At 43.3% G+C, this 12232-nt stretch overlaps 1 protein-coding gene across 1 annotated transcript in view; it reads left to right on the top strand.

Annotated features, from left to right (window-relative positions):
- BARD1 (BRCA1 associated RING domain 1) overlaps positions 1-12232 on the top strand; it is a 53983-nt gene that overhangs the window by 5093 nt on the left and 36658 nt on the right. The window contains exons 4-7 of the mRNA XM_085872618.1: positions 1007-1662; positions 6836-6991; positions 7226-7306; positions 8677-8849. Coding sequence (XP_085728744.1) covers positions 1007-1662; positions 6836-6991; positions 7226-7306; positions 8677-8849 — 1066 coding nt within the window. The remainder of the gene's footprint in view (positions 1-1006; positions 1663-6835; positions 6992-7225; positions 7307-8676; positions 8850-12232) is intronic.

Raw genomic sequence — 12232 nt, 5'->3', positions numbered from 1 at the left:
ATAAGTGGATGGAGGTTGTTTTCACCCCTGTTTGTCTGTCTGCCTCTGTGAGCAGGATATTCAAAAAGTTAAGGACAGACTTGGACTAAACTTGGTGGACAGGTTGGGTGTGTGACAAGGATGAATTGATTAGATTTTTGTTGAACATCCAGATACGAATTTTATTTTTAAGTGATTCTTCACCATTGAGAGATTGGGACAAAAAAAACCGATATATAGCACACTATCTCAAAAAGTTGTGGGTGGATGTTCGGGGAGATGACAAAAACCACTCTAGATTTTGGTTCAGTTCCGGATGCAGATCCAGCCTATCAGTGGGTTTCAAAACGTAAACAGTTCAGTCTGGCGGAGGAATATGCTCTCTCTCCCAAGTGCCATTCTAATTATTATTATTTTTATTTTTACTTTATGTGGATTTACTGAAGTTTCGCTGTTCATAAATCATTCATAGGTTCACTATTCATTTGAAGAGATCCTAAAAAGGTGCACTGGGGCAGCAATCAAGAAAACCCAATAAAACACATTTTAACTTTAATACTTTGCGTACATGCGTGTGCGTGTTTTAAATGTTAATATCTTCCATTCGAAATGGCTGTCGATAGTCAATAATAATTGATTGAATTGTGAGGAACAGATTTATAGGGGAAAAAAATAATCTGTGGGTGTGAGTCCTTGTTCATTCGTTCAGTTGTGCTATACTCTGCTGAAGTTGTTGAGTTGTTTGATGAATTTCACTTTTGAGATACCATTATCAATCAATGAATTTCTTCTTTTCCTGATTTTTTTTTTTTTTTTTGTCCCAAATTGTTTTGCAATCCTTTTCAAATACTCTTATGATGCTTGCTTTGTGCCTATAGGTGGAAGGAAAACCTTATATTCATGCAGCTCATATTTGCTTGCATGCAAGTTTAATCCAGAATGTTATTCCTCAATAAACTTTTTGTTTTTAAAAAAAAAAAACACGAGATTGCTGATCCCACATGCTTGTTTGTTTTATCCTATGCAGACGGTTCTCACGACAACTGCGGAACTGAAACCGGGCAGAAATGCCCCGAAAATAAGCCATTTCATAAGTACTTCAGCACAAAGGGGGGCAAACTGCAATGCTATGTCAAACTGACCCCTCCTCAAGGCAAAGAGAATGAGTCCACTGACAGCACAAGCGCAGCTGAATTGGGAACACCAACACCACCATCGGTGTTTGACTTCAAAGGTTCGCCTTCTCCACAGAAGCCTTTGCGAGCAAGAACACGATGTCGCTCTGCTGCAAGCCGACGCGTGTCGATCAGACGAAAGCTGGTTTCTGCAAACAAGTCTTGCAATGTAAACAAGAAAGGAAATGCGAGTGGATATGAGGGGCAAGATGCTGATGCAAAGAAGGGTAATGATGACGATGGATTGACCAAGGCTGTTTCATTGGTGTCTGACTCTGACTCTGTTCTCATCATCGACATGTTGCGTGCTATTGATGGAAACGGAAATACCCACGGTGGTAATGAGTTCGTTGAGGATGGTTCTGCATCAAAGAAAGAAGGCCTAACTTCTGGTGGAGTTATCTTGGAACCGACAACAATGGGGAAGGAAAACTGTTCAACTCAAGCTCACACCAATTTCCTTGAGCCATTTGCTCCGTTGCAAGACACAAAAAATGTGTGCACGAAGGTAAATCGAGTAATCTTGGCTTTTTCCTTGCATGGTGGTGTGTGAACGTCTTTGAGATTTTGCACAGTGTTGAAGCTTCGACCAAATTAACTTGACAGTGGACATATGGGATCTTTGGACCATGTTCAGGAGTTTCCTCTGATATTCTTTTAAGTATCCAACCGCTTTTGATGCAGGTGTGCTATCTCGCCAAATGGCGTAGAGCTTATTCAGGCCACGAAACGCGTTTTCACATTTTGAAGCCATCGGATAACTCTTCTTTTGCACAACACCGTGCTCTTAACCATGCTGATAAGATAGTTGCACAGTTGGCATTCTGTGGTATTCTTTTGAATGCAAAGCTTATCGACTCCACTGGTGCTTGCCAGAAATCACAATAACTCTCAGAACTCTGTCATGCCGTAATGATTTGATGTGATGAGAGAGTCGTATCTGTGCTGTCTCAACAGGACTCGACATTGACTTCTTTTATTCTCCCCCCCTCCTTTCATGACCAAACTGGATTTTCACTCACCAGAACCAAGTGCCTACTAAATATTTCCTCCAAGCATGGCTTTTATTTTATTTTTTTTATTTTGTCGAAATAGGAATGCTCAAACTTTTCCAAAATTGCAAAACCGTTTACTGCTGTGTTCTAGCTCTTCCACAAGTTTCGCCTTTGTGTTTAAACAGACAAAAAAAAAGTGTTAAAATGACCAAGACTAAACCCATTGAGTGTAGAAAGCCGCGAACGACTTCAATGGGTAATTGTGACAATTTGCTTGAATAAGATGTGAACGATTTAGACACAAACTATTAAATGGAGCCTTTGCTTCATACCTGTTGCTTTTCTTGAAGGAAATGTGGTTGTTGATTTGATTGAATGGAGCCTTTTCTGTGATCTGTGGGTACGTGTGACTTCAGGCACGCAACCAGCAGAACATCTTCTCTTACCCTGTTCCCTCCTTTATTCAAGATGATTTCTTCAGCTGAAATGACTTGAATTCTCAAGATCTTCCTTCCTAATAATTTAACAATTTTTATTAGTATTATTATTCTTATTATCTATGTGTGTAGCCGAGACGTGTCTTTTCCATACATTTTTTCCCCGCTCCACCCCCCCCCCCCTTTTTTGTTGATGACCCAATCCTGAAGGATAATTATATACAGTAGGCTGATTGGTGAAACAAATCGGATCATTCATTTTGTCAAGCTTGTAATGTATGCTCAGGCATATGAAATCATCTCGTCAACCTAATTAGATCACATGAAACCCATGTTTTACATGGGGGTTACATTCCTGGAAACCCTAGTGTAAAGCAAGACCATGAGTCTATGGGGAAAAAAGGGGTTAGGTTCCAGGCTCAGTCCTCTCGCCTTAAACTCACGCACCATGTTTACGGGGGGAGTTACCCTCGTGCGCTGCGTAAAACCAGAGCATTCACTTACCCTTAAATATTTTGTGCGCATTGCTTTATTGAGTGGATACTCAACTCGTTAACAGCATAGTATCTGCCTAGTAGCGCTGCACTCTCGCCTTGATCAAGCTTATCCAAAACCTCCACTGTCTGTATCAAAGACCTCGCGTTTCTCGACATTTTTGTGCACTTGGTTCACCGCTTGGAACAGTTTTTCTCTTGGGAGTAATGGTTAATAATCACTAAGGGCAATAATAACCAAAATTAAAGGAATTGATTACAATTCCACAGAGTGCAGTGTTGCCGTGGAGACGTAGGTGCAGCTCAGTACTGTATGCACTACGTGTCTCAGTTACCACCCGCAATGCAGCAGTGCCACTTCGTGCACCCAACACCACGATGGAGGAAGAAAAATACAGTCTGGCACTGAAGAAAAATACAAAAGGAGGATGGAGGATGGAGTGGGGACAGGGGAGGTTCTGAGGATGGATCAATGGTATTGCAACAGCAGATTGTTGTGCAGTCAACACCTGTTTTACAAGGTTTTGACTTTACACAATTTTCTGTATACCTATTCTGTTTTGACGAGTCTGTTCTTGCTTCTACTTGGTATTTCTGGTTGGAAAAAAATATTGTTGCGAATTCGCGCCCTCCGGCGTGCGAACGTCCGCGTTACTCGAATCGCGGCACGTCGCCCACCGGACGGACAATTCTGTCGTGACCCTCTCGGAACAACGCCGGGAGCTAGTCAAAGGTGGGGGTTTAACCTCACCACGATCGTGCCAATTGCCCACCCACGCAGGATAGGGTTGCTCGCCAAATTTGATCTACCCAAGTACCTGCGCGAATGGTCGACCGGGCGATCGTACCACACCACAGGCCGACTCCGGACACGAACCGCTTAAGCGGTCCGTTCCGTGCTACAGTGATAACCGAGCGGTGTTATCGTCGGCCTTGACGGTTCCGATTAATTACTGCGATGTTGCACCCACTACGAACCCCTTTCCGTGATGCAAGATGGAGGGTCAATAAAAAGGAAAAGAGACGAAGCAGAGCGGGAACAGTCAACAAGCAAGCATTTTTATTCACACACACACACACACACACACACACACACACACACACACACACACACACACACACACACACACACACACACACACACACACACACACACACACACACACACGTATATACAGCCATACAGAATCAAAATGCACATAAAGCAATTAAAACAAAAGAAACGATGCAGAGCTACAATCGACTTTACACATACACACGGCAACACTTAAAGCAATGACCTGCATCGCCCCTCCTCCACTCCAAAGCGCGGGGAAAAACAGGTGGGAAAACCCGCGCGTCCTCGCAGCTCCTTCCTTGGCGCCCTTGTTTGCCGTTCGGAAGCAGACGTAGTGGCGAAGATGTAGTAGTGTAGATGGTGGAGGTGGCGTGGTTGGCGCTGTGATGGGGTTGGCGTGGTTGTTGAAATGCTGTTTGTTTGAAATAAAAGATAGAAAAAGAAAAACGACTAACTCAAAGCGTCGCAGCCCGGATGGATCACATAAATTCCCTCTATGCAACGGGTTTGGGCTAATTACACATGTACCTATGAAAATATCTCACCTGAGGGCCCTTTATGGTGAAATGCGAATTTCCACAGCCGTAACAATCTTCTTCGTCTTCGTCGTCTTCGTCTTCGTCTTCTTCTTCTTCGTCTTCTTCTTCGTCTTCGTCTTCTTCTTCTTCGTCTTCTTCTTCTTCTTCTTCGTCTTCTTCTTCTTCTTCTTCTTCTTCTTCTTCGTCTTCTTCTTCTTCTTCTTCTTCTTCGTCTTCTTCGTCTTCTTCGTCTTCTTCTTCTTCTTCTTCTTCTTCTTCTTCTTCGTCTTCTTCTTCGTCTTCGTCTTCGTCTTCGTCTTCGTCTTCTTCGTCTTCGTCTTCTTCTTCGTCTTCTTCTTCGTCTTCTTCTTCGTCTTCTTCTTCGTCTTCTTCTTCGTCTTCGTCTTCGTCTTCGTCTTCTTCGTCTTCTTCGTCTTCGTCTTCTTCGTCTTCTTCGTCTTCTTCGTCTTCGTCTTCTTCGTCTTCTTCGTCTTCTTCGTCTTCGTCTTCTTCGTCTTCGTCTTCTTCGTCTTCGTCTTCTTCGTCTTCGTCTTCTTCGTCTTCGTCTTCTTCGTCTTCGTCTTCTTCGTCTTCGTCTTCTTCGTCTTCGTCTTCTTCGTCTTCGTCTTCTTCGTCTTCGTCTTCTTCGTCTTCGTCTTCTTCGTCTTCGTCTTCTTCGTCTTCGTCTTCTTCGTCTTCGTCTTCTTCGTCTTCGTCTTCTTCGTCTTCGTCTTCTTCGTCTTCGTCTTCTTCGTCTTCGTCTTCTTCGTCTTCGTCTTCTTCGTCTTCGTCTTCTTCGTCTTCGTCTTCTTCGTCTTCGTCTTCTTCGTCTTCGTCTTCTTCGTCTTCGTCTTCTTCGTCTTCGTCTTCTTCGTCTTCGTCTTCTTCGTCTTCGTCTTCTTCGTCTTCGTCTTCTTCGTCTTCGTCTTCTTCGTCTTCGTCTTCTTCGTCTTCTTCGTCTTCTTCGTCTTCTTCGTCTTCTTCGTCTTCTTCGTCTTCTTCGTCTTCTTCGTCTTCGTCTTCTTCGTCTTCGTCTTCTTCGTCTTCGTCTTCTTCGTCTTCGTCTTCGTCTTCTTCGTCTTCGTCTTCTTCGTCTTCGTCTTCTTCGTCTTCTTCGTCTTCGTCTTCTTCGTCTTCGTCTTCTTCGTCTTCGTCTTCTTCGTCTTCGTCTTCTTCGTCTTCGTCTTCTTCGTCTTCGTCTTCTTCGTCTTCGTCTTCTTCGTCTTCGTCTTCTTCGTCTTCGTCTTCTTCGTCTTCGTCTTCTTCGTCTTCGTCTTCCTCCCTTTAAGGGTCGCCACAGCGGATCATCCGTATGATCCACATAGTGATTTGGCACATGTTTTACGCCGGATGCCCTTCCTGACGCAACCCTGGTCGCCTCTTGCGACACAGGGATCTGGTGCACCTATTTCAACCGGGGTATACACCGGGCCCAGTACACTGGTACTCATTTCGCCGACCTCGGAAGGATGACAGGCTGAGTCAACCCCCTGGTGTATTAATTCAGTGGCCCAACGGGGCTTGAACTCAGGACCTTTCGGATCCCAAGCCGCTGCCCTAACCACTGCGCCAACACCAGGCTCAGCCGTAACAATATACATATATATTGGAAAATACCAACCATTCTCCTCAAGAACTCCATCCTCCTTTTCTTGTCCCTTGCGGTGCCAAATCCAACTGTGAGCATCACGACGAGATTTGTTACACTGACCACTCGTTCTTTGCCAATGCACGTCGCATTGCTTTCACTTTGTTCTGAGTGATGAATTTGTGTCATTCGTCATACGTCATTCGTCATTCGAGTTAATTTTTGTTGGAAGTTTAACATTTTGTCGCTGCTTTCAGAAACGTACTATGATCGATTGATCACGTGTTCCGTGCTCCCAGGAGTGCCAGACCTTTTCCAATCAGCGGATTTGCATTCAGGGTTTGGATCCCAATGTTCAGGAAGTCGAACTCGTGTTTTATTTTATTGTTGTTTACCGTACAAGGATTCTTGGATTTTTCTTGTGATTGCTCAATTTAAAAATGCATTTTGTTGATTTAATATGCTTGTGAATAATTTTGAATATCCCCTGTCTTTCCTTTTTCCCTCTCAATTACCCGGCTTTATTATTTATTGTTCGAGCACGGATACACGATTTTGAGTTTTGTATTTGCTTTTGAATGATCCTTTGCAGAAACAAGTGTGCGTAGGAAGGCCAGGGATTTTGTCTCCCGGATGGTCACCGTTTACGCCTCGGAGCATTGAGAAAGTATTGAATTTATCTGGTCGAAAATGTGATTCGAAAAGAAACAAAAATGGAGAGACTGCTCTGCATGTTGCTGCAATAAAGGTTTGCAGTGTGGATTATCCCTGTGTTTCATCTTGCCATGCTCATCCTGTCATGCCCATTACTTCTCTTTTGTGTATTTTTTGTTGTTGAGGGTGGGCGGTTTCTTGTGCCTCTTCAAGAGTTGTGCTGTTTGTTCTTTCAACAACCAATTCACTAGTCTGTCACCATGTTAACATGGATTTCAGCGATTCAGATTGATATGATCACGATTATTGTCATGTGTTCTGCTTGCAGAACGAATTGGTGAAGGTGAAGGATTTACTCTGCAATGGTGCTGAGCCGAACGTAAAGGACTATGCTGGTTGGACCCCACTGGTAAATGCTTACACGCTCATAATTGCATGCACACTTGACCTTCGTATTCATTTACACTCGGAACTCGAATGGTACTCGGTAGAGCACATGCCTCCGCCAGTTCTGCAAAACATCTAATCAGCTTGTTCCTTTTCCGAATCCGTCCACAACTCATCCTCCAAGTTTCGTCAATCTGTCCACAACGTATTGAAATATCATGCTCTATAATCCATTTTTGGTTTTGGCCCTATCTCTCCAATGGTAAAGAATCGCTTCAAAAATGATTGTATCCGGATCTCTTCACCAAAATCAAATCGATTCATCCTCGTCACACACCCATCCTGTCCACCAAGTTTTGTCCAAATCCGTCCACAACTTTTTGAGATATCCTGCAAACCATTGAGATCGTGAGATATCCTGCAAAACAGACAGCCAAACGGCGGTGAAAACGTATCCTCCATCCACTTTCGGTGGCGGAGGTAACTAAGCTAATATCTGCATTGCAAACACGATACTTTTATTACTTTCAAGGTGTTCTCCAGCTTTGGACACACACACACTCCCCCCCCCCATCGAAGTTGAAGCTTTCATGTGCCTTGAAGTCTACAATTCTTTATGACGAGTACGTAGCCATCACAGGGTCATCATTGTTGATGGCAACATTTTTATGCAGTGTAGCCGCTTCAATATTTGGTATGTCCTTCCGTCCGTCTGTCGTCAAAAATGAAGAAGAAACTTTCTAACCCACCGTGTGTAATTCTTGAGGGTTCGAAAGGGTAATACTAATGGGTTTCATTCACCTATTGGTTTAGACTATTTCATATTTAAAATGCCAAATTGCACCGCTTCCTTTGGACTTGTGTGCGATTTTATTTTTTATTTTTTTTTCCCCAGCTTAATTTACTTCATATCAGAAATACAAGAGAAGGGGGAGGATCCATAGTTATTAGAGCAATTTGTGACAGGAGAAGGGAAAAAGAGTCAACCACAATGAGTTGACTTGGCATCATAGGAAGTTTGGACAAAGTGTGGAACAGGTCGATTATCCCACCCCAAAGTTTGGTGTTGAGTCTGCTGGATTTTACCAACAATCCAGTTGGGATGTGGCAATTCTTGAGACTAGCTCTACTTCCTGAAGATTTGGCTCTGTGGTGTAATGTTTCGAGCATCCATTCCCGAGTCTGGGAGGTCGGCAGTTCAAGCTTTCTTTAAAACTTGTATGTGCTGCTTCCTTGCTTAATTTCCAGCATTTAGAAAGTTTAAGAGCATGGACAATCCCAACAGATTGGCCTCCACGGGGAGGAGGAAATTCCTCCTTTAAGAATTGCCCTGCTGAGTGCAGTGAGGAAAGCGAAAAAATACATACGTGGTGGTCTTTCCTTATGTTCCAGCATGAGGCTTGCAACCTAGGTCATATGAGCATTGTAAAAGCACTACTGGAGGCTGGTGCACGAGTCAATACGCCGGGCTACAACAACGACTCGCCACTGCACGACGCTGTTACCAACGGTCATCTTCATATTGCCACCCTTCTGCTGCAGCACGGCGCCAGCCTCGAGGCCAGGTAAGTCTCGACGCATTTTGTTGTTGCTTAATTTATTTTTTTATCATGTTTTAAAAAAAAAAAATCTCCTTTATATTCATCACTTCGATTAACTTTGACTGACATGATATACACTGCTGGAATGGAATATTTTGCACTAATAAATGTGAAGCCATTTCATGTTTTGCAGGATTCGATTGTCAAACAAATTCAATTCTCATCAGTGATGGTTTGCTGAAGGATTAAGTATTAGCGTTTGATTTGATGCGGGGTTAAAGGGGTACTTTGTTTTGAATTTGATTTGCATGTTGTAGATGGTACCCTTTTTTGTTTTAATTGAGGGAAAAGATGCATCATTTGGGGAGGGCAGTGGGGAAAGAAAGGCACACATGTGGTATTTGAATCATCCACCCCTCTCCCCACCCAGCCCATTCCCTTTAATCAGATACTAGTGAGGTGCCTGTGCTACGCACGGGTGGGAGCCCGAAAGCAAACGGACAATGCAGAAACTGTGAACTCGTGAAGGACTTCGGCAAAAAACTTACTGCAGCTGACGTCACCAGAACGTGTGTCTAATGCAGCAATGCCAACCCTCCCGATTTCATCGGGAGGCTTCCGAAAATTCACCCAAACTCCCGCCCTTACGATCACTATCCTTATCCTCCCGAAATTTTGATATTTTTGCACTGTTCACTAATCAGAATGTACTAGTATGAGAATTGAATGAAAAGCATCGTCTGCTACGTATAGCATGTGGTAACTCCATAACGTTCGCTGCTTCCAAATTGTACGTAAAAAATTGCAAATTCAAATGAGGAGCAGCGAAACATTGGGTCTGGATCTCGCTTATGCGATCATGCACTGAGATTTAGTGCATGCGGTATGTGTGCAATACAGTGCATGCGGTATGTGTGCAATACAGTGCATGCGGTATGTATGCACAGTGTATATGCATGCGGTATGTGTGCAATACAGTGCATGCGGTATGTATGCACAGTGTATATGCATGCGATACGCTCACTGTATGCAGCTGGGCCCGTACCAGCCCGGCGGTCGCGACCACCGTGCGGTGTTTAATTTAACAGCCGCTAGAGTTCTACGAGTCGCGCTGCAGCTGTGGAACATCGACTTCGAAGTTACCGATGCTTCAAGCCCTCGATGTTGATTACGAAATGGCAGAAAAGAAGCTTACGAAGACCAAGAAATGGTCTCAGAAGTACAAGACCGAATACATTCTCCAATACCCGTGTATTTGAAAGACTGAAAGAGGAATTCATCATGCGTATTGTACAGTATGCAGCGTTGATATTTCAGTTGAGCACGGAGGTCGCGATGATATTCGGAAGCACGTTGGAAGCAAACGGCACACAGACATTGCAAAGGAGAGATCTTCGAGCACGAGTACCGGTACACTTCTGAATTATTTCACCAAACAAGGGACAAGCGAGGAAGAGGATGTTACCCGAGCGGAACTTCTCTTTCGTGGATTTATTGTGGGACATAACTTGCCCATATCAGTCTCAGATCATGCTGGACCTCTATTTCAAACGATGTTTCCAGATTCAAAAGTTGCTTCAAAGTATGGATGTGTAAGAACAAAGACTTGCAAGATGTGCAAGACGTGCAAGAACAAAAAAAAAAAAAAAAAAAAAAAAAAAGCAGAACAAAAAGCAAGAAAAAAAAGAAAAGAAAAAAAAAAAGAACAAAGAAGAAAAAAGAACACTGGTCAACAATTTTTACTTTCTGAATGTTGTCTAGATTTCTACAAGTGAATTAGGGTATTCGGGCACTGCTGAATCAGGAAATGGCATCCGTTTCTCTCCATCAGGTCAGGTTTTGTGCTAAGTTGATTTGAAAAAAATCAGATCTTGTGACAAAATCAATTACATTTTTGTGGCATTATCAGCTGATTTTTGTCAACACATATCATCCTAAACATGTTTTTAAGAAAAAAAAAATGTTTTGCCAACAACATTTATTGATTACATGATAGAAACATCGATTACTGTCATCTGAATGGTGGGCATTGATAAAGGTAAGTACAAGTAAATTGCATGTTGCGTCACCACTGTTCAAACTTCAGGGCTTGAACTTCCGTTTCTTCGAACTCCTGGAATGTTCAGCGGCAGGGAGGTCTCTCTTCAGATTCCAACAGTAGTCAGCCATCATGACTGCGTCCCAGCGACCCTGATACCTGGTCTCCATCTCCTTCATGTCCTGATGGAATCTCTCCCCCTGCTCGTCACTCATTGAACCCAGGTTCTCAGGAAACCGGTTCATATGTGAAAATAGGTAGTGCATCTTGATGCTCATGTTGCAGCCCAGGTTTCTGAAAGCAGTCAGCATGTTGTTGACAAGTTCTGCGTAGTTTCTGGCCTTATTGTTGCCAAGAAAGTTCTTCACTACCAAAACAAATGTCTTCAACGCTTCCAGTTCCACTTCGTTCATTGAGTTTTTGAACTCTGGATCTCTGATGAGCTGACGGATCTGAGAACCATCAAAGATGCCAACTTTCAACTTCTCCATGGTCAATCCTGGAAAAGCCTGGCACAAGTAAGTGAAGCAGTCACCATCTTTGTCCAGAGCCTTGGTGAACTGCTTGATAAAGCCGAGCTTGATGTGCAGCGGTGGGAAGAGTATTCTGTCTCTGTCCACCAGAGGGTCGTTGATGACGTTCCTTTCTTTGCATGCCACCATTCCTCCCGCACAGGCCAGTCCTTCTTCGTGTAATGCTGAGCACGGTCCCTACTATCCCACATGCACAGAAAACATGGGTACTTGGTGAAGCCAGACTGTTGTCCCAACAAAAAGTTCACCATCTTCAGGTCAACACAAATAAACCACTTATGCTGATCATAACCAATTTTCTCCAGCACGTGCTTCACCGCTTCTGCTTCTCCGTCAGTGTGGGCGAGTGAGCGATGGGTACAGAGGCAAACTGGTTGCCGTTGTGTAGCAGAACACATTTCAGTGATCGCTTGCTGCTGTCAATGAACAGTCTCCAATCTTTGGGTTCGTACTGTGGCACTCCAAGCTTGAGCAGAAGCGCATGTCATAAATTGGCGCATGTAGGTATTGTACATTCTTCAGAGTTCGTTATTTCAAGAAATACAACTTTTTTGTATCACATTATTACAAAATCTGCCCCATTAACTTTAGTTTTGATCCACGAACTTTATGCTTTGCCTCACCAATTTTTGGAAGATTTTGAGGTTTTATGACTTCAAACTGATCCCTTTTCGACATAATCACCTAGAACTATCGTACCTGAATACTTCTTGTCATTAAAATAATTAAAACAATTATTTGACATGACATTTTACCCCCACCAACTTCTTCTAAAATGCTCCACACATGCGTACATGTGAACAAAAATGTAAAAAACGACATGTGGCCATATCTCA

Source organism: Eptatretus burgeri, chromosome 3, assembly GCF_056783735.1.
Source record: "Eptatretus burgeri isolate ZD-2024b chromosome 3, Ebu_testis_v1, whole genome shotgun sequence".
Lineage (NCBI taxonomy): Eukaryota > Metazoa > Chordata > Myxini > Myxiniformes > Myxinidae > Eptatretus > Eptatretus burgeri.
Note: the sequence above shows the minus strand (reverse complement) of the source record. Positions and strands in the feature narration are given on the sequence as shown.